Genomic DNA, 20,110 nt, shown 5'->3' with positions numbered 1-20,110 from the left:
CTGGAAAGACAATGCCCACCTGTGTAGTTCAGAGAAATTAGTGCTGGAAGAGAGTATCCAAATGGCTCGCATAATGAAGCACATGCTGAAGTCATTTGTGTTGTGATGTGCACCATGTACACAACCCAGATGGTCTAGTATGCAGTTTGCCCCAGTTTGGTGACAGCTACTCATGTGAGTAGAGAGTTGGTTACTTGTCATACCCACACAGAATGCTGCACAGTAATTACATTGTAGCTGATATATAACATAGCTTCCTTCACACGTGGTCCTGACTTATTGGGCAGGAATGTCTGTGACTGGACTGCAGTAGGCGATGGTGGGTTCGTGTAAGGGACAGGTCTTGCACCTGGGTCAACCAGAAGAAAATGACCCAAGGAGTGCAGGAATGAGATAGGGTTGGACAAGGATGTTCTGTAGGTTTGGTACATGGCAGAACACACAACTTTGCGTAAAATGGGTACAATTTTTGGTAGGATTCCCTCATATCAGGTCACAAGAAGAAGTAGTCAAAGACCTGGTGAAGCACGTGGTTGAGCTTTTCAAGGCCAGGGTGTACTAGGTGATCTGAGGAGTGCTGGTCAGTTGAAAGGCAAACTGTCTTAGAGGAGGAGGGAATGTGAGGTTTGTATTGGATGAGCTGGATAGAACACTGTCTGCCAAGAAAGGCTACAGTAAGGTTATCGGCATATTTTGATGACTCCTACTTTCCACTCCAGATATAGTGCCCATGGGTGGCAAGGCTGTAAGGAAGATATTTTTTGACATGGAACCAGTGACAGCTGTCAAAGTGGAGGTACTGTTGGTGGTTGGTGCACTTGATATGAACAGATGTTTTTATGGAGTCATCTAAAAAGTGAAGATCAACATTTAAGAAAGTGGCTTGTTGAACTGAGTATGACTAGGTGAAGTGGGTTTGGAAGCAAGTGTTGAGGTTGTGGAGGAAAGAGCAAAGGCTGTCCCTGTCAAGAGTCCAGATCATGAAAATGTCATAAATGAATCTGAACCAGACAGGGGGTTTTAGATGTTGAGTGGGTAGTAAGGATTCCTCCAGATGGCCCATAAATAAGTTGGCGTAGGATCATGGAATGCGAGTACCCATGGGAGTGCCATGTATTTGTTTACAGATTTGGCCTTCAAAAGTGCAATAATTGTTGGTAGGGATGAGACTGGCTAAAGGGATTACAAAAGAATTGGCGGGTTTGGTACAAAGAAGCTGGTGTACATACTGTTTTCTGTTGTGTGTTTCTACATGCAACACACACACACACACACACACACACACACACACACACACTCACAAAAGGAAGAGCACCTCTGCAGAAAGCATAAAACCCTGTAGGCATAAATGATGAGTAAAATAGTTAAAAACCTGAATTTTTCATAAACGTACTTGGTTCCTGGGGAGCTGCCTTTCTTTTCAGTGCCTCCTGCTTAGCTTTATCAGCAGCCTCTTTTTCTTTCTCTTCTTCGTCTACTGATTTTTCTGGAGGTTTTGCAGTCTCAGTAAAGCCATAACTTAGCTGATATCGAGCTAAAAATTCATCGTCCACCTATAAAGATAAAAGAAAAACTTCAAGCAAGCTGTGAGAAATTTAATACCTACCAATAAGCAATTGGAAAATGTAACAGCAGCACTGGCAGGAAAACATTAACTTGTTCATAGACAAATACCTTGGTCTTCCAACATAACTTATGGTAGACTCTTCCTCTAAGATATTATAGAAAAGACAAGTTTCAGTGTAATATAGCAAAATGTCATGTTTGAGTCTATCATTTTAATGCTACTTCCACAGCTTATATGTCTGTGTCACTTCTCGTAAGGGTGAATGGACATAGGACTTCATGATAATCCATAACACCGGTGTCAGTTATTAGCAAAGCTTATCACTAAACCATGAAGATAGTACAAGTGAAACACCCTCATTACATTTTAGATATTTTGCTAGTGGTGTGGATAAAAGGAATGTAAGATGGAATAAAGTGACATAATGAATGGGAATAATCAATGAGAAAAATGACCCGCACATATTTTTTACTGCAATGATTGTTTCTTATACCATGTGAACAAAAACTCCTTTGACAAAATTTCAGAGGTTGTTCACGGGTATTTTCTGAATATTTTGGTTTATGGGACATGTGGTCTTCAGTGGCTCATTATAATAATAAAATAAAGATTTATTCACTTTCTTGCTCCAATTACCTTTGTTTTTGTGAAACAGTGTTCACAGCAGTGAAAAAGCCTGTGATATGCAGTCATAAAAACATATAAAAGAAACCACAGAGTAACACAAAACCTCAGAGATGCATAACTATTGTGATATGGTTACCACATTGGCAGGAGCAGCCCAGCATAGCATTGTTGTGCTATTCTGCTACTGCATTCAGTCAACCCATAACGAGATGCATTGCAGCCTTCATATTTAAGCCTATCTATCCATAATGATGTGTCTCACTGTTAACATGCAACAGACACTGAAAGAAGAACAGACTTGAGACATAAGAGAGAGTGGCACTCAATGCAAGCTTTATGGTGAAGTGGCAAGACACACATTGCATATGTTGCCATTTATACTGTTGTGTGGACATTTTCATTGTGCTACAGATATAACAATAAATGAGTGTAAAAACTCAAACTAAATGCCACAACTCTGTAACAAGCCACTAGAAACCATGGGCCCCAAATAAAAAACACTAATGAAATATCCCTGGACAACCTCTTACATTTTGTTGGTGGAGTTCTGGTTCACCGAGTACATTAAGGGATGCATTAAGAGTAAAAGGAAATGAGTGGTTCCAGTTTTACCTGGAAAACAGAGTGCAAAAAGTCCACACATCTGCTACTGATAAATTTTTAGTAAAACAACTGTCAGACAAGAAACATATTAACAAAGGTGTGCCTCAAGGTAGTGTACTGGATTCAATACTGTTGTTCTTGATATATATCAATGACTTTCCACAGAGTATAAAAGTTCTTTTTGGTGATCACACCAACTTCATAGTCACTGGAAAACACCAGAAATCCTAATAAAGAAGGCAAATGAAACCCTCAAGGATGTTTATAAATGGGTAGATATGATAAATTTATACTGAACACAAAGAAAACAAACAGCATGCAGTTCAGAACGAAGAGGGAAAACAACTCTGTCACATTTAGCAAAGATAATAAACGTATAGATCGATAACAAGTACAAAGGTTTTAGGGATGAACATTTATTGTCAATTAACTGAGAATGAACACACAAAGATACTGGTGAAAAGAACGTCATCAGCATGTTATGCTCTTAGGGTTCTAGAAAAGGTTTGTAACAGCCAATTCTTGTGATGACATACAGTTTTTGCATACGCTCAAGCCACAGCCATTGTATTTTTTTCTGAGGATGAAAGGCACAAAATGTCGGCACAATTTTCAAAGTGCACAAAAGGGTCGTAAGAATAATAACTAAAAGGAGCAGTCGGGCTTATTGCAAAGAACTATTTAAAAACTGAGTATACTTTCAGTAATTCATCAACTGTTCTATATGTAATCATGGAACAAGAGCCAAGAAGGACAAACAAAAAACTTGAAAGAGTATTTTCTGCCAAGGAATAAAACTGTAAAATAAATTGCCCAAAGAGATGACTAAAATACCTCTATTTGAAAATAAATAAATAAAAAAGCAGCTAAAACATGCTTCATGAGTAATGCATAGGCTACTACATACTTAAAGTTTACTTAGAGGACTTGAAGCAGAGTTTAATAACACTATCACATCACAATACATAATCACAATGTAATGCTTCTACAATCTGCATTATAGTAATTATTTTCTTGTAGTAATGTCTTGTCATTATCCTGGGCTCAACATATCACACAACAGGGGACATGAAGACTCAGTTTTGCAGATGACTGAAGGGAGAACATGGAGATGTCCAAGTTCATAGTCCTGGAGTCACCAGCAAGCATCAATAGTGTGTGCAGTGCAGCAAACTATGCTTTATTATAAGATATTTAGTGCAAATTGTGTTTGGTAAAGAGATGGTGGTGGTGATGATGAAGTTCCATACACCTTGACAGAGTGTACGGAACGACGCGAGAGACCCGCACCGCTGTACTAGGCAAGGTCCTAGCGGAGGTGGTTTGCCATTGCCTTCCTCCGACCGTAATGGGGATGAATGATGATGATGAAGATGACACAACAACACCCAGTCATCTTGAGGCAGGAGAAAATCCCTGACCTAGCCAGGAATCAAAGCCGGGACCCCGTGCTAGGGAAGCGAGAACGCTGCCACGAGACCAAGAGCTGCGGACTGGTAAAGATAACACTGCACAGTAAGGATCTACCGAATGACACAGTGCAGTTCTTAAGACACAGGCTTCGTACTCAGAACGATGGATTTTGTTCTGTTCGGCCATAATGATTTAGGTTTTCCTAAAGCATTTCAGGCAAGTGTCAAGGTGGTTCCTGCAGCATGGCCAAGGGCAGCCACCTGTCCTATCCTCATAAACTTATGTATATATTCAGTCAGTGTGGTTTCGGCTGCCTGAGACTATTGATGACAGAGGCCTTACTGGTCAAAAGCTTTATTTGTGAAAGTCTTTTTGTTATGCCTATCTGAGGCTCAGCATCTTCGCTATATGGTGAGCAGCAACTTTCCTTTTCATAATATTGTATATATTTTACATGTATGTACACTGGATCTAGAATGAAATTCTCACTCTGCAGAGGAGTGTACAATGATATGAAATTTCCTGGCAGATTAAATCTGAGTGCCAGACCAAGACTCAAACTCAGGACCTTTGCCTTTTGTGGGAAAGTGCCCTACCGACTAACCCAACCAAACACGACACACAACCCGTCCTCACAGATTTACTTCTGCCAGTACCTCAGCCCCTATCTTCCAAACTTCATAGAAGTCCTCCTGAAAAACCTCGCACGACTACTTGATATGTTCACTTTCATTGTATTATGATGACAAATCCTATGTCATTGTGAAATGGTTCCTGGACAAATGAATAAATAAAAATGTGACTTTCGATCTCTAAATTATGTTAAAGAAATTAACATAAGCACTATATGGCTAGACTTCAATTATACTGAAACTGACTGTAATCTACAAATAATATCTGTGGGTGAGTGAAAAGTGTGTGCAGCTGGTTAACAAACCTTTGGAAACCATGCATTCTTTTCGCGGTCCCAGATGTAAACTGATCCATCAGTAGGATCTGTATAGGTATGGGTGTCACCTTCAAAGCCATAAGTTCCTTTCGTCATGTCTTGTTTAACTGGCTGGACTTCTTCAGTTTCTGAGTCTGTTTCATGCTCCTCTTTCTCTTCTGGTGCTTCTTTAACCACTGAATCAGTGTCAGCCTTAATTACCCATGAATTTTTACCTGTATCATACTTGTATGTCACACCTGGAAAATAACAACAAAATTTTTCATAACTTATGAACACTGGTTGTTCGAAGTAGTGAAGAAATATTTCAGTATTATCACTTCTAGGAATTAACATATATACTCAATACTATGGCACTGCATTACCAGTACATCAAACAATAGCTTCTGTTAATTGATTAGATTAGATTAGGATCATTTTTCTTTCCATAGAACGAAAAATGAAAGGATTCTTGCAGGTGTGGAACATGTGAGAAAGTATTAAAAAAAAAAGATATAGAACACTCAAATACAATACTCACTTCCCTGATCATTTGTCAGGGGATTGTCAAGGTACTGCTAATATTCACAGAATTAATACACTGTCAGACTGAAACATAGTTATGCATTTTTAAGAAATTTATCATAGGCCTATACAATGTAGCCAATACTGACTGCTGTGACCCAGTGTTGTCTAAACTGAAATCTAACAAGACATTTGTATTTAAGCCAGTCTAAAAGTCCCTGTTAAGATATTCAACTATCGAGCAGAAGGAGATGCCTACCGAAAAGGCTTTCAAACTCTGTTTAAACTGTCAAACCTATAGAAATTCCATTTAGGAACATCAACAATGTAGGAAAAAGACAGACTCTAGTTAACATAAACAAGATATGTTATGTTGCCAACAGGCACATTTAAATGATGCTTACGTAAAGCTTTCGGCAACAGCCTTCATCAGAAAAACAGAAACACACACCATTCACACAACAAGCAAGCACACCTCATGCACACATGACAGCAAACTCCGGAATCTCAGACCGAATGCAACTATTGTGTATGATGCAAGCAGCAATCTGGAGAGGGTGGGAAAGAGATAGTAGTTAGTAATGTACAGGTGGGAAGAGAGACTTCTTTATGATAAGTACCAGTGTACCTGCTTACACTGTGCTTTATCTGAAACCAAGTTTTTAATGATTACTGGCAATTTACTGAAAATGTGTGTTCTGGATACTGGATCCCTTTCTGGACCAAGGTAAGCGATTTTAGGTCTTTATGTAGGTTGTTCTTATTCCTAGTGTTGATACTATGTATTGAGTTATTGGTTGAAAGTAGAGACATATTATTTGCAATAAATTTCATTATGGAATAAACATATTGAGAAGCAATTATTAAAATTCCCAATTCTTTGAACAGGTATCTACATATAGATGATGTTCTTGAATTTACACCACAAATGAGTTTTACTACATGCTTTTGCACTCCAAATACTTTTGCTCGATTTGACAAGTTTCCCCAGAATATGATCCCATATGAGATAACAGAATGAAAGTAAGTATTCCAACATCAGATACATCAAACACACACATGAAAAACAGACAGGCAGAGAAAGAGAGCTGTGTTTAGTTTAAGAAGAACATTACAAAAGATGAGCTACTGTGTTCAACATTCTTTTCAATACAGCAAAAGGTCCTGTTTCTGATACTACTTTTTTATTCCATCAAAAGATTCACATGACTTGTTACAGAGTTCACCATTATTACACATCATGACTTCCACAGCTGGTCTATGATGATGACATAGAGGATTTTTAAAACATTAAGAAGGGAGAATAGATAAACAGTCAGGTATTGTCTGTGCAGTATCTCACTATTTAGTTTGAATTTATCCCTGATTAGACATGAGATCACGGTTTTATTCAACAGGGGAAAGCTATGACATAGGTCAAACCACACATGATGTAAAAGCTCTATTTTAAAATAATTTGAAGGTATATGTTTCACCATAAAAATATTTTCACACAAGAATCATCATAGCAGGGAAAGCTTTTACAAATCTTCATCTATGCAATGTCAACACAATAGTGCCACGTAAAGGTAAAAAAGGTAAATACACATGTGATTTCTATATGCAGTTTTACCTTTATACAACAATGACACTATTCTGAGAACTTTCCATGGATGAATGTTCCTAAATGCTACCTACGCAAAGAAGGTTCTTCTAATGATGAAGACAGGTCTCTACAAAACAAACTAAATTAGTGCTGTCTCATTACGTGTGGTTGGACCTACATTTCAGCTTTCCCAAGGAAGTACGTTTAAGGAGGAGGAGGAGGATATTAGTGTTTAACGTCCCGTCGACAACGAGGTACGTTTAATGTCCATCAACAATGAAGTCTTTAGAAATGGAGCACAACCTTGCTTATGGAGGGAAGGCGAAAGAAAGCAGCTGTGTCCTTTCAAAAGAAACCATTCCAGCATTTGCCTTAATTAATTAACAAAATGTGAGACTTATAAATATGGATGACCAAACAGGGATTTGGGCCATCATCCTTCCAAATAGGAGTCCAGTGCCTATTCAGTCCAGTGCCTATTCCAAAGATAACTACTTCTGCTTCTTAGACATATAATGGAAGATTATTTACATTTGGTCATTTCATGTCAAGTGGCCTAAGGGTCCCCACTCGACAATCTCGTACTTCGATGAAATTTTCACATGATGATAGACCTTACACGAAGCACTGCCAAATTACAGCTTGATTGGCAAGAACAGGGGAGAGGAACACAGTAGAAGAAGAGTGGGTAGCTTTGAGAGATGACATACCGAAGGCAGCACAACATCAAGTAGGTAAAAAGATGAGAGCTAGTAGAAATCCTTGGGTATCACAAGATATAATGAATTTAACTGAGGAAAGCAGAAAATATAAAAATGCACTAAATGAAGCAGGCACAAGGGAGTACAAACACCTCAACATGAGATCAACAGGAAGTGCAAAATGGCTAAGCAGGAAGGGCTAGAAGACAAATGTAAGGGATACAGAAGCATATATCACTAGAAGTATAATAGCTGCCACCTACAGGAAAATGAAAGAGACCATTGGAGAAAAGAGAACCACCTGTATGAATATCAAGATTTCAGATGGAAAACCAGTCCTAAGCAATGAAGAGAAAGCAGAGAGGTGGGAGGAGTATACAGAGGGTCTATACAAGGGAGATGTACTTGAGGGCGATATTATAGAAATGGAAGAGGACATAGATGAGGAGGAGATTGGAGATACGATACTAAGCCAAAAAAAGGCTCTGGGAATAGATAAAATTCCGTTAAAGCTGCTGATAGCCTTGGGAGAGCCAGCCATGACAAAACTTTTCCACCCAGTGAACAAGACATATGAGACAGGTGAAATACCATCAGACTTCAAGAAGAATATAGTAATACCAATTCCAAAGGAAGCAGGTACTGACAGGTGTGAAAATTACCAAACTATCAGTTTAATAAGTCACGGATGTAAAATACTAACACAAATTCTTTATGGACAATTGGAAAGACTGATAGACGCCGACCTCAGGGAAGATGAGTTTGGATTCCGGAGAAAATAGTTTAACGAAAGGCAAACCAATGTTTATAGCATTTATAAACTTTGAGAAAGCTTTTGAAAATATTGACTGGGATATGCTCTTTCAAATTCTAAAGGTGGTTGGGGTAAAAATACAGGGAATGAAAGGCTTTTTACAATTTGTAAGGAAAGCAGATGGCAGTTAGCTAGGGGCAGGAAAGGGAAGCAGTGGTTGAGAAGGGAGTTAGACAGGGTTGTAGCCTATCCCTGGTGTTATTCAATCTGTATATTGAGCAAACAGTAAAGAAAACAAAAGAAAAATTTGGAGTAGGAATTAAAGTTCAGGGAGAACAAATAAAAACTTTGAGATTTGCCGATGATATTGTAATGCTGGCAGAGACAGCAAAGAACTTAGAACAACAGCTGAATGGAATGAACAATGTCTTGAAAGGAGGATATAAGGCGAATATTAACAAAAGAAAAACGAGAATAATGGAACGTAGTAGAATTAAATCAGGTGATGCTGAGGGAATTAGGTTGGGAAATGAGACACTTAAAGAAGTAGATGAGTTTTGCTTTTTAGGGAGCAAAATAACTAATGGTAGTCAAAGTGGAAAGGATATAAATTGTAGACTGGCGATGGCAAGAAAAATATTTTTGAAGAAGATAAATTAGTTAACATTGAGCTTAGATTTAAGTGTAAGGAAGTCCTTTCTGAAAGTATATGTATGGAGTGAAGCCATGTATGGAAGGGAAACATGGACAATAGACAAGAAGAGAATAGAAGCTTTTGAAATGTGGTGCTAAAGATGAATACTAAAGATTAGATGGGTCGATCAAGTAACTAATGATGAAGTACTGAACAGACTTGGAGAGAAGAGGAATTTGTGGCACAACTTCACTAGACGAATGGATCGGTTGGTAGGACACATTCTGAGGCATCAAGAGATCACCAATTTAGTATTGGTGGGAAGTTGGGTGGTAAAAATCAAAGAGGGAGACCAAGAGATGAATAAAACAAGCTGATTCAGAAGGATATAGGTTGCAATAGTTACTCGAAGATGAAGAGGCTTGTACAGGATAGAATAGCCTGGAGAGATGCACCAAACCAGTCTTTGGACTGAAGAGTACAGCAACAAGCAAACTTTCACAAGGGGCAGATTATTATTACACAGAGCCTGCGCATGAGTACCTTGAAAATGGCGAAGCTGGTCCGATGTTCATGTGCTATTGTTGGGGACAGACAGTGATCTGTTGCACCTCTGTCAAAAGAGCACAATGGTGGTGCATGTAAAGTGTTTCAGAGCACACCATTCATTGTATATTGCTGAACATGAGGCTCTGCAGTAGACTACTATTATGTGTTAACATGTTGAACCCACATCGTTGTCAATTATGAGCACAGTGGGCACAGCACCAACAGGATTCAACCATTGATCAATGGAAACGTGTCAGCTCTTAAGGTGAATCACATTTTTGCTACACTAGGTAAATGGTCATCTCCATAAACACTGTCATCAAGGTGAACAGCGGCTCGAAATGTGCAGCATGCCACAGACACAGGTTGGTGAGAGCAGTGTTATGCTATAGAAGACATTGTCCTGAAATTGCATAGGACTTGTGACAGTAATTGAAGACATGCTGATAGCTCCAAATCAACTGCATCCCTTCATGCTTGATGTCTTCCACTATGGCGATGCCATCTTTCAGCAGTATCACTGCCCATATCTCAGAGACAGAACCATGCTACAGTGGTTTGAGGAGCATAATAAAGAACTTACAATGTCTCGGTGACCAAATTCACCTGATCTAAATCCTATGGAACCCATCTGGGTTACTACTGGACACCATCACCTTGTACGCAAATCAGTGGCCCATTATTTATATCAATTATATGACCTGTGCACAGACATCTAAAGCCTCATACCTCCAAAAATCTACAAACAAACTGTTGGATCCCTGATATGCATAATCAGTTATGTATTTCATTGCAAAGATTAAAAAATAAACTATTAAGCAGGTGGTTATAACGTTTTGGCTCATCCGTGTGCATCAAAATTGGTTGCAATACAAGTTTTCATGAATTCTGGCATTTTTATTGTTAGATTTTCAGTGATTGTGTTGAACTGTAGTCAGTAGGTACCATCACTGGTTAGTTTTTGAAGTCAGTTATGTAAGCGAGTTTTGGTTTGTTTTAGACCATTCTTTAGATAAACAAGGTAAAAGAAGATATGGGTGACGGATTAGATGATTTGAGTGGGCTTCATTTTTGCTGCATTCAAGTGCAACTTGTTCTACTTGGCTTTTGAATTTTGGATGCACTTCTGATATCTGGGGCTTCATTCGAGCTTTATAGGTCAAGTGAAATTTGCAATACTGGGTTTTCAAGATGCGTGTTGGCGGTATCAAGGGCTTTGTTTCACCTATATAGGTCACGTGAAATTTGTGATACCAGAATTTCAAGTTGTGTGTGGGCTCCTGGTATAAAAAGGCTTAATTTGAGCTGTATAGGCCAAGTGAAATTTACAATAAAAATGGTTTTTGTTTTTGCACTTTTTGGTTGTGCTGAATGTTGAGGGTTTCATGTGCTTGATTTTTTTTTGGTTTATATTTGTTTTGGAATGATGTCATTATTTTTATTGTTGCATATTTAGTTTGCCCCACCCAAAACTCCCTACTTCCCACAGTTGGCCCATTAGTTTCATTTCATTGCTGAAGTTAAATACTGCACATGTTATTTATGTTTGTTCTCAGATGTAATGAGTGGCATCACCGTCACCATATTTATATGCTTCAAACAGGAGTGTCTGCCATCTTAACGACATCACAGATGAAAGCGGATGGGTGGAACGGCAACTTTCGGTAATCCAGGCAGTTAATAATCTTAAAGAGGCACATGTCTATTTGATTGCTTTTTGAATAGACAATGACCATACTGATACCAAATTGCTACAAACAGTGGGGAAGATCTGCTTCAGCAATCTGCTTGAGGAAGAATTTCTCACGAAGTAAAGATTTACTAGTATTTCTAGTGGATTTGTGTAATGATGTAATCTGTGATTTAGGCTCTTCAGTGAATGATCATCAAAAAGATTATCATAATCCAATAGGAGGATGTGGAGGTAATACTTTAAACACTAATCTTAATTACACACCCGAGAATAACATCAGGCACACTGCTGAGAATGCAAAGATTGAGTCAATGGCTCAGTGGTATACGTCATGGATGAAGTGTTCTGTGGAATAAGTTAATGCAGAGTTTGGTAAAATTGCTTATGGGACAGATACATTCCCAAATGGATATTACTGAAGCACTACCTGTTGTCTACATAGCGTAATCTGCATATGAATGCCTCTAGTAAGAGACTATTTCCACATGCAATTGCCAGAAGCACCCTACCCCTGCGAATTGGGCCAGGGGGAGTGTCTGACTCCATCTGTCGGCTTTGACCCATGACATATTGATGTTGTATTGTGTGATGTCATCATAGCACGGCATTTTTGAGATGGTCAGTATTTGTAGATGCCATGTTGTGGTAATTTGTGAACTGCTCTTGTGGCGGATGTTGAGGTTTGGAATTGTTTGTTTTACATAAGGTATTCAGTCATCTGACTCTGTGTAATCAGTGTGAAGTTGTTGTTGGAACTATGGCTTTGTAGCCATTAAGTAACTTTAATTTACAGAAATGATCGTATGGCATTGTTGGCCATGAGGCCCCATGCAGGAGGGGGGGGGGGGGGAGGGAGTTTGGCCGCCGTATTGCAAGTCCTTTTTAGTGGACGCCAGTTCGGCGACTTGCGGGTCAATGATGATGAAGGACACACAATACCCAGGCCCCTGCCGGGAATCGAACCCAGGCCCCCCTGCGTGGTATGCAGAAACGCTACTGCTACAGAGGCAGACCTTAATTTACTGGTTTGGGGATTATGCATTCATGTTTGTGCGCTGAATGTAGTAGTGTTTTCTGTTAGTGATAGATGCGCAGAAAAACTCAATAGTTTTTCGCTCCATGTTGCACTAGGCGCTGACATGGTGATGATGCTTAGGTTCTTGCAGCAGTTTGGCTTGACTGCCAACTATGTGAGGTGACATGTTTGGGTGAGATTATGAAGGTGACTAGAATCCTGACCTCTCTTACCAGGAATCTCTATATGTGGTGCTGTTGTAGTGACAATATTTGTTGATCCATGTGGTGCCTCCACCACCTGCTTCGAGAGATCTATGTTGGCCATTAGGGAGATTGTTTTATTGATGTACTATTTTTGTTATCAGTTCTCTTCACATTTTTGCGTGCACGAGACACGAGTGAGTGTGAGAAGTGTGGTAGGTTGGTTTTCTTTTTGTAGGGAAGTTTATGTCATGAGTAGGGTGAAGTATTGGGGGAAATTTTTGGGGGGCGGGGGTGATAGTGGAGATTGATGAGTGTCAATCTGGGAAGAGGAAGTATGGGAGATGATGGTTCTTAGGTTGGTGTTTTGTTTGTTTGTTTGTGTGTGTGTGTGTGTGTGTGTGTGTGTGTGTGTGAGAGAGAGAGAGAGAGAGAGAGAGAGAGAGAGAGAGAGAGAGAGAGAGAGAGAGAGATTGTGGTTTTTCATTACTGCATAGTCGGACTAAGTGGGAAATGGGGAAATGGTGGGACTGATGGAAGAATATATTGAGGAAGAGAGTACCTAATGTCTGACACGTTTTCTTCTTACAGGGATTTGGGGAAAAGGGGGGTTCGAGCACTTAGTAGAACGTCATAATATTGAGTTTATAGATTATGACACTGAGGCTGCACAAATACAACAGAGACGTTTCGAGGGGCCATTAAATCTGATAGGAAGGAGAAGAGGCACTCTTCCAATTTGCAGTCTCATTTGGATGAATATTGCAGGCAGAAGTGATTATGTGAAATTTGCACTACCTGGATTTTTAACTTGTGTTTGGTTTCAGTTATCAATGGCTATGTTTGAGCTGCATAGATTAACTGAAAGTAGTACTGCCATTTTTTGGAGTTTTGTGTGTTGGTTTTTTTGCACTGAGGGCTTTGTTTGAGCTATGTAGGTAAAGTGAAATGTGCGGTTCCTGTGGTTTTCATGTTTGTGGCATTATGTCGTATATTTTGACAAATTTTGGTGTTTTATTTGATGAATTATACTTGCTTTAGGGTGGTGCTATTTTTTGTGCTGTTGTACATTTAGTTTGCCCCCCCCCCCCCCTCTAAACACCCTAATTCCCAAAATTGTCCCATTAGTTTCATTGTACTCTTGAAATGAAATACTGTCTTGCCGTTTTTATTTTTGGTCTTATGTGTATGTAGTGACACTATGGTTGTTATATTGGATAGCTGGAAGTAGGTGGTACGCTGTGTTGATGAAATAATGAGTCAAAGAAAATGGGTGCAAACAGACACTTCTGTAGAGTGTTCCTTAGGCCTATTTAGGGTAGGTTCATCTGAATGACAGAGTTGCAGAAGAGATAGAGCTTCAGTTGGAAAACAAAATATTGCAGTTTGGACAAAGCCATAGATGTTAAAGAAAATGATTTTAATGTCTTCCATTAAACCATTACAAACCTCATTAGGCTAATAAAAATGTTGAAGTTCTCAGATACGTAGGGAAATGAAAGGAAGGATAGATGGAACAGACTTGTCTATGAAAATCACTGACATTTAACAGATTCAACTAATAGTGTTGTGAAACCATCAATAAGAAAATGGAATATCTACATATGCAAAAAATGGAATCAAGTCCCTGGCACTCTGAATTAATTATATTGTGCTGAACAGCTCTTTGAATGCTGTGCCACAGAACTGAATCAGGAAATAAGCTTGTACTCACCGACAAGTTTCAGGCCATGAGCAGGATGTATCTTAAACTACATTATGTAGTTAGAAACAGTTGTGCTGACTTACATGGAGACTTGTCATTTGTGAAGACTAATGCTGATTTTTTGGCCGATAGAACTTGCCGATGGCACCTAGAGCTGTTGATGTCCTGCTTCCGGAAAAGTTACATACTGGAGCCCCCTTTTATTTTTCAATGTGGCACAAAAGTAAACATTAGGCTTTACTACCGGTCAACAGATTTTCTTCTTCACATTTGTAGGCTTCTCCAACTCATAATCAAACTGTCACCTTTCAACTTAACAAAGACCTCAGACTGTGCTCAGTCTGTCTTCCAACCAAGATTTCAAGGGAGGTCCAATACCACATTTTCACCTCACCATTGCACTATCTTTCACAGAAAAAAATTCCATATGAAGACAGAAGGAAATAGAGCAACAGCCACTAGCATGTTGTTTCTAGACTCAACAACCTTCAATAAGTTACTTGTAAAATCCAAAGTCAATAGTTTATGTGATCATGAAGGACAAAAATCAACAATTGAATGTATTGACCAGTTAGGTACCAATCACAGAAGAAAAGTGGTGTATAATGGAATCACAAACAATTATTTATAATGCGGACTATGTTGAGCAAAAATCCACCTCAGCTGAACTATGATAAACACAATCACAACACAAGACACAAAAATAATTTGCCAGTAGATTTCGTTGTCTTCTCTAGGGTTCAGGGTAGAGTTATGTACATTATTGCTTCATGTTATATGGAAGCTTGTTGAATATATTCAACAAGCTCCCATTTAACATGAAGTAGTCAATTGTGGCTTCAAACCAATACAAAATAAATTTTAAAACATACCTCATCAGCCACTGTTTCTACAATTTTTTTTAAAAAATATCTAGATTCAAGAAGCAGCAGAGCACATTGTAAAGCTGCATGGAAATATGCAGTTAACAGAGTTCTGTATTTACAGATGTACATAAGTTGATTCTTTGAGAAATGTAATTACATAAATATTAAGCCACCATTGGCAGCTGTGTGATTAGAGTAATGTGAAGAACAGTTGAGGAAGTTAAAGGTGTTCCATCAATTTGGGGATATACTTTCAGTGCATTTTATTTTAGATTCAGTTCTATAGCCACTAAAAACTGTATCTATGATTACATTGTGTGTAAATATATAGCTACATATATAGACTTACAAAGTCATTTTTACTTTTAATAAAAATATTCACTGACGCCTGGTCAAATGTATGTTTTCCATAAGTAAACTAGACTATTTACAATTACATATTCAACAGACCAAGGTGTTGTACGATACAATACACAAAAGAGCAAACCGTTTATGAAAAAACGATGGTTTGAGTACCACAGTTCTCTACTTGGCATCTCCATACTGGACGCGAGCGACATATGGTTCCCTTCGCCCATATTGATGTCTGATTCACGCACTATGCAATAACATAAGGCGAAAATCAAACAAAATGTTGCCACTTTCTCCAATACAAAAGTACACACTCAAATATAGACAAAATGTGAAATTAATTGAAAGGAAAATTATAGACTAACCTGATTGAGAATCCTTGTAGATATACGATTCTCCGTCAAACTGGTATTCTTCAGGCGATACTAAAGAGTTCGGCGCGACGCATTTAGAAGTCGTAGGGCCAGTGGCACTTTCAGCAGCGTCAGCATTAGAAGCTTTCGTTTCTTCTGCATTTTTTGTTCTTGGGACCCATTCGTTCTTTATTCCATCCCATTCAAACTGAAAGGAAGATTCTGGGTCTGTGTAAACGCACACATCACCTTCGTAATGTACGTTTGCTGCATTCATCCCATGTTCCTTTAACGTGGCTTCGTCTTGCGAGTACTGTTCTGTCAGTTGCACGTCTTTTGAATCACGCTCTCCAGAATTTTCATCTGCCATTCTTCCAGTTTCACAATACAACTGAGGCTTTAGTTACAATTATATAGCACGCCACTTCTACAACGTGAGAAAAAGCAAGCACGACTGAGAATAATATGTAAGGCTTCCAACTGCGATTATATTTGTTTTGTCCGCTCCCTGAGATTTCCATATTTCAACTGATCTGTCATATTTTCATACGGTGAAAATATCGAACGAAAGAAGCTGCAGCACTTCCAACTTTTTCAAACGCAAACCACAACACAAAACAATAACAACTCAAAGATTTTAATAGAAAGATGTTGTATTTCGCTTCATTCTTCCAAACAATGTCAAGAGGCACAGATACCTTGTTCCAACAATTATTTACTCAAAAATCTGTATATCAAAATGTTTTTGTGTTAATAATTAAATCTTTTGCACTGACTATTACTGCTTAAACTATTGTCAATAAGGGATTAAAGCTGTAAATAATAAAAATTTCTTATATTAATTTATATATTTTATCATTTCTAAGCTCATTTTAATACTTACTTTTAAAAACGAAATAGATTACTCAACCAAATACCAAAAATGTGCAGCTATTATTCTGTGGCATAACAATTATTCTAGTTAGAATTTTGTATTCGTTCAAATTTCAACCAGTAGATGGCAGGTACTGCATATTTTGAACACTCCTGAAAATTCGAGAAGTTCTACGGTATAGAATCGATGTCAACGTAGTCGACTGAGAACATCCCAGATCATTCCATAGCGCGAAACATTCAGTATATAAACGTGACAGGAGCCGGGTTGAGCACTTGCGCCGAGCACTTGCAATAGAGAAGTGATACGTGGATTTAAGGAACGCCTGCGTTATTTGTGCTACACGGTAAGTGAGCAACTGTCTCGTGGATGTGGGCTTTGACATTAAAATAATTTATCGAGTTTGGACCACTCGCTTCTGCTTGCGTGAGATTCGTGCTTGTTGTAGAGGAAAGTGTTAATAGCATTGTGAAGCGGCAAATGTGTGTCAGTTATAAAGTGATGAAGTAAGAAAAATCTTTATGTGCTCTTTGCACTTATCATATGGTTTGGTATTGCAGATGTCGTTGCTGCCACTGATTTTTGGTGAAATAGAATATCCGAGCCCGAGGATTAGCCCTCGGTATTCTCGTAACTTGCTCCTCGATGCTCTGAGTCAGTTGGAAGCTGCACAGAAAGACATTGGCGCAGCCCAGTACTACGGAGATGATGGCTTAAAGGTAAGAATGAACGCTATATAAAGAGGCATTGTTACAATTCTTATTGGAGTTCGTTCAAAGCATTGTCAACATTGTTGAGACTGGGAGTTAGCTAAACGGTCTATTTGGTAGTTGAAGTGTTTTCGTAACTTTAACATAAAATTTACTCTTGCAGGTGAATCTCGATGTGCAACAATTCAAACCAGATGAAGTTACTGTAAAGGTCGTTGACAAATTTGTCGTCGTAGAAGCTAAACACGAGGAGAGACAGGACCAACATGGATACATTTCTCGTAGTTTCACGCGTCGTTATTTAATACCGGAAGACGCCGATGCAGATAAAATAGCATCGACATTGTCTTCGGACGGCGTACTTAGCATTGTTGCACCGAAGAAAGTGAGTAACGTTCATTAAAGGTTCAGTTTCCTTGTCAAATACTTCAGAACAGGGGTTCCCAAAAAATTTTTTTCGAGGACCCCATCATAGAGCGTGATCGGTATCTTGTCGTATCACAGTATCAAGTACCTAAGAAAAAAGCCAAATTAAGAGTCTTTTTATACGTTTTCTATTTCTAGTACTTAATAAAAACATTGACATATTCATTATTGAAAAAATATTGAGCGGCCAAAACAAACCTGTTACCATACGAAATATAGTTTTTATTCTAATAGCATCTTGCGGACACGTCTGGCATAGCTCGCGGACCCCTGGGGGTCCGCGGACCACCTGTTAGGGAACCACTGCTCTAGACTTAATAATTTGCTTCGAAGTTTTTACTAATTGTTAACATTACCTTCCAGAGGCCATTGCCCATGCCGGACGCCAATGAGAGGATAGTACCAATAGTTAGATCATCTGCACCAGCGGTAAAACAAGTTTCGGAACCTTCAAAAGTTGAGCAGGAGGGAGCAGCTGCAACAGAGGATACATCATCCAAGTAAAAGACAAACGAAATTTAAGCGTCATGATTGTAGTAACAGCTTCCTTAAAAGTAATGCTGTTGCGTGTTAAACTTAAGACTGATACTATTTTCCCTGTAGAAGGATTAATTTCATGAATTTTGTATTGTATTAACAAACAGTTACGTTATGTATTTAGATAATGGTCAAATGTGATTCTGTATATTCTCATTTACTTATATGTAACATGCAGATTTTCATGTGTATCTTACTAGATATAAATGCTTGCCATAGAACTTCACCTTTGCAATATGAAATATAACATCGTTTTTTTTATAAATGTTTCATTCCATTACATTTGTATCTGCACTTCGTTTTTGTAGGAGAATTACTGTAATTAAGGAAAATAATAAAAATTGTTGTTGAACAGTGGTCATGAATTTCATTACTGAATTACCAACCTGTTCCTAAACATTCTCTGCCATTGTTCAGAAGAAAGAAAGCATTCTAAAAGTATATATAGTTGGAAAAATAAATGCAATCTAAAGATCATGAAAGAGATGATTGTATTGGTAGGTAGTGGGGCTCGAATATTGTTGCTTATTATGGACATAGTAAGTTGGTCAACTCTTGCTCTACTGTTGGACAAATCTTGGAAGCAAGAACTGTATGCAACACTGATTTAGTCTCTGTGGCCATGATCTTACACATATCCCTACCCACCTTGTACAAATACAGGAATTTTTGTAATTACCAGTACCATCTGAGGTAGATCGGACAGTTTGATTTTTGACACAGAGGCTACAGCTGCAAACAGTTTATAGTGTTTGTTGATGTAGCCATGTGGATTAAAAAAAGAATCGTATATTACACATAACTTTAGAGACTAAAGAAGTATGAAAATTGAGTCTCAAATGGTAATGATTCTAGGAATTAGAAGCTGCTTATATGAGGGTTGTCAAAATCTCGCATATGTGCTCACTTATTCAGAGTATGTAGACCTGTGTTTACTGTTGTAATGTTTGGTGACTTGACTGATAATGGCGAGAGTGCACTTTGATTTTATAGTGTGTAAATTGTATTGGTGTCAAGTTTTGGAATTGGTTGCTGTTGTACTTACTTGACTAACTGCATGACATACACAGGCCTACTTCTCAAATTTTTGAACTTTTACTTTCAAACCGTTCTTTTTCTCTAAAGCATAAACAAATTATTGTAGTAAAGTGTGTTGTTGTTGTGAGGCTATTATTATATTGAAACATTTTGTGTATAAATTACTACCTTCATTATAAGTTCTGTGTCGTTCACCAGTTATGGCTGGGCACACACTGTGAAGATATGACCACAATATAATTAATACAATTTTGCAGTATAAACTATGATACTAAAACGAGTGCTATAAAACACGTTAAAATTAAGAACTTAATTACAACATAGTTTAAAGCTATAAAACCTATAGTGTTTAAATAGAGTTGCTGCTGTTGTCATGGCACTCAGTTACAGCACAGGTAGACATTGTTCTGTGATTAGCAAAAATACTGCAGTACTGTAAACTGTTGCTCTCTT

General features: G+C 38.3%; 2 protein-coding genes across 2 annotated transcripts in view; one reads left to right on the top strand and one right to left on the bottom strand.

Moving 5' to 3' along the window:
* LOC126100212 (HIV Tat-specific factor 1 homolog) overlaps window positions 1–16,695 on the bottom strand; it is a 564,133-nt gene extending 547,438 nt beyond the window's left edge. The window contains exons 1-3 of the mRNA XM_049910774.1: window positions 16,085–16,695; window positions 5,148–5,398; window positions 1,394–1,553 (exon numbers count right to left, since the gene is read on the bottom strand). Of these exons, the coding sequence (XP_049766731.1) occupies window positions 1,394–1,553; window positions 5,148–5,398; window positions 16,085–16,442 (769 nt within the window). The 5' untranslated portion in view covers window positions 16,443–16,695. The remainder of the gene's footprint in view (window positions 1–1,393; window positions 1,554–5,147; window positions 5,399–16,084) is intronic.
* Window positions 16,696–17,132: 437 nt separating this feature from the next.
* Window positions 17,133–18,976, top strand: LOC126100397 (protein lethal(2)essential for life-like). The gene is made up of 4 exons (XM_049910993.1): window positions 17,133–17,292; window positions 17,507–17,665; window positions 17,820–18,041; window positions 18,446–18,976. The coding sequence occupies exons 2-4, from the start codon at window positions 17,507–17,509 to the stop codon at window positions 18,584–18,586; spliced, it is 522 nt and encodes a 173-aa protein (XP_049766950.1). The 5' UTR covers window positions 17,133–17,292; the 3' UTR covers window positions 18,587–18,976.
* Window positions 18,977–20,110: the final 1,134 nt, after the last annotated feature.

This window comes from Schistocerca cancellata, chromosome 9 (assembly GCF_023864275.1).
Source record: "Schistocerca cancellata isolate TAMUIC-IGC-003103 chromosome 9, iqSchCanc2.1, whole genome shotgun sequence".
Lineage (NCBI taxonomy): Eukaryota > Metazoa > Arthropoda > Insecta > Orthoptera > Acrididae > Schistocerca > Schistocerca cancellata.
This window is presented reverse-complemented; position numbering and strand designations above follow the sequence as displayed.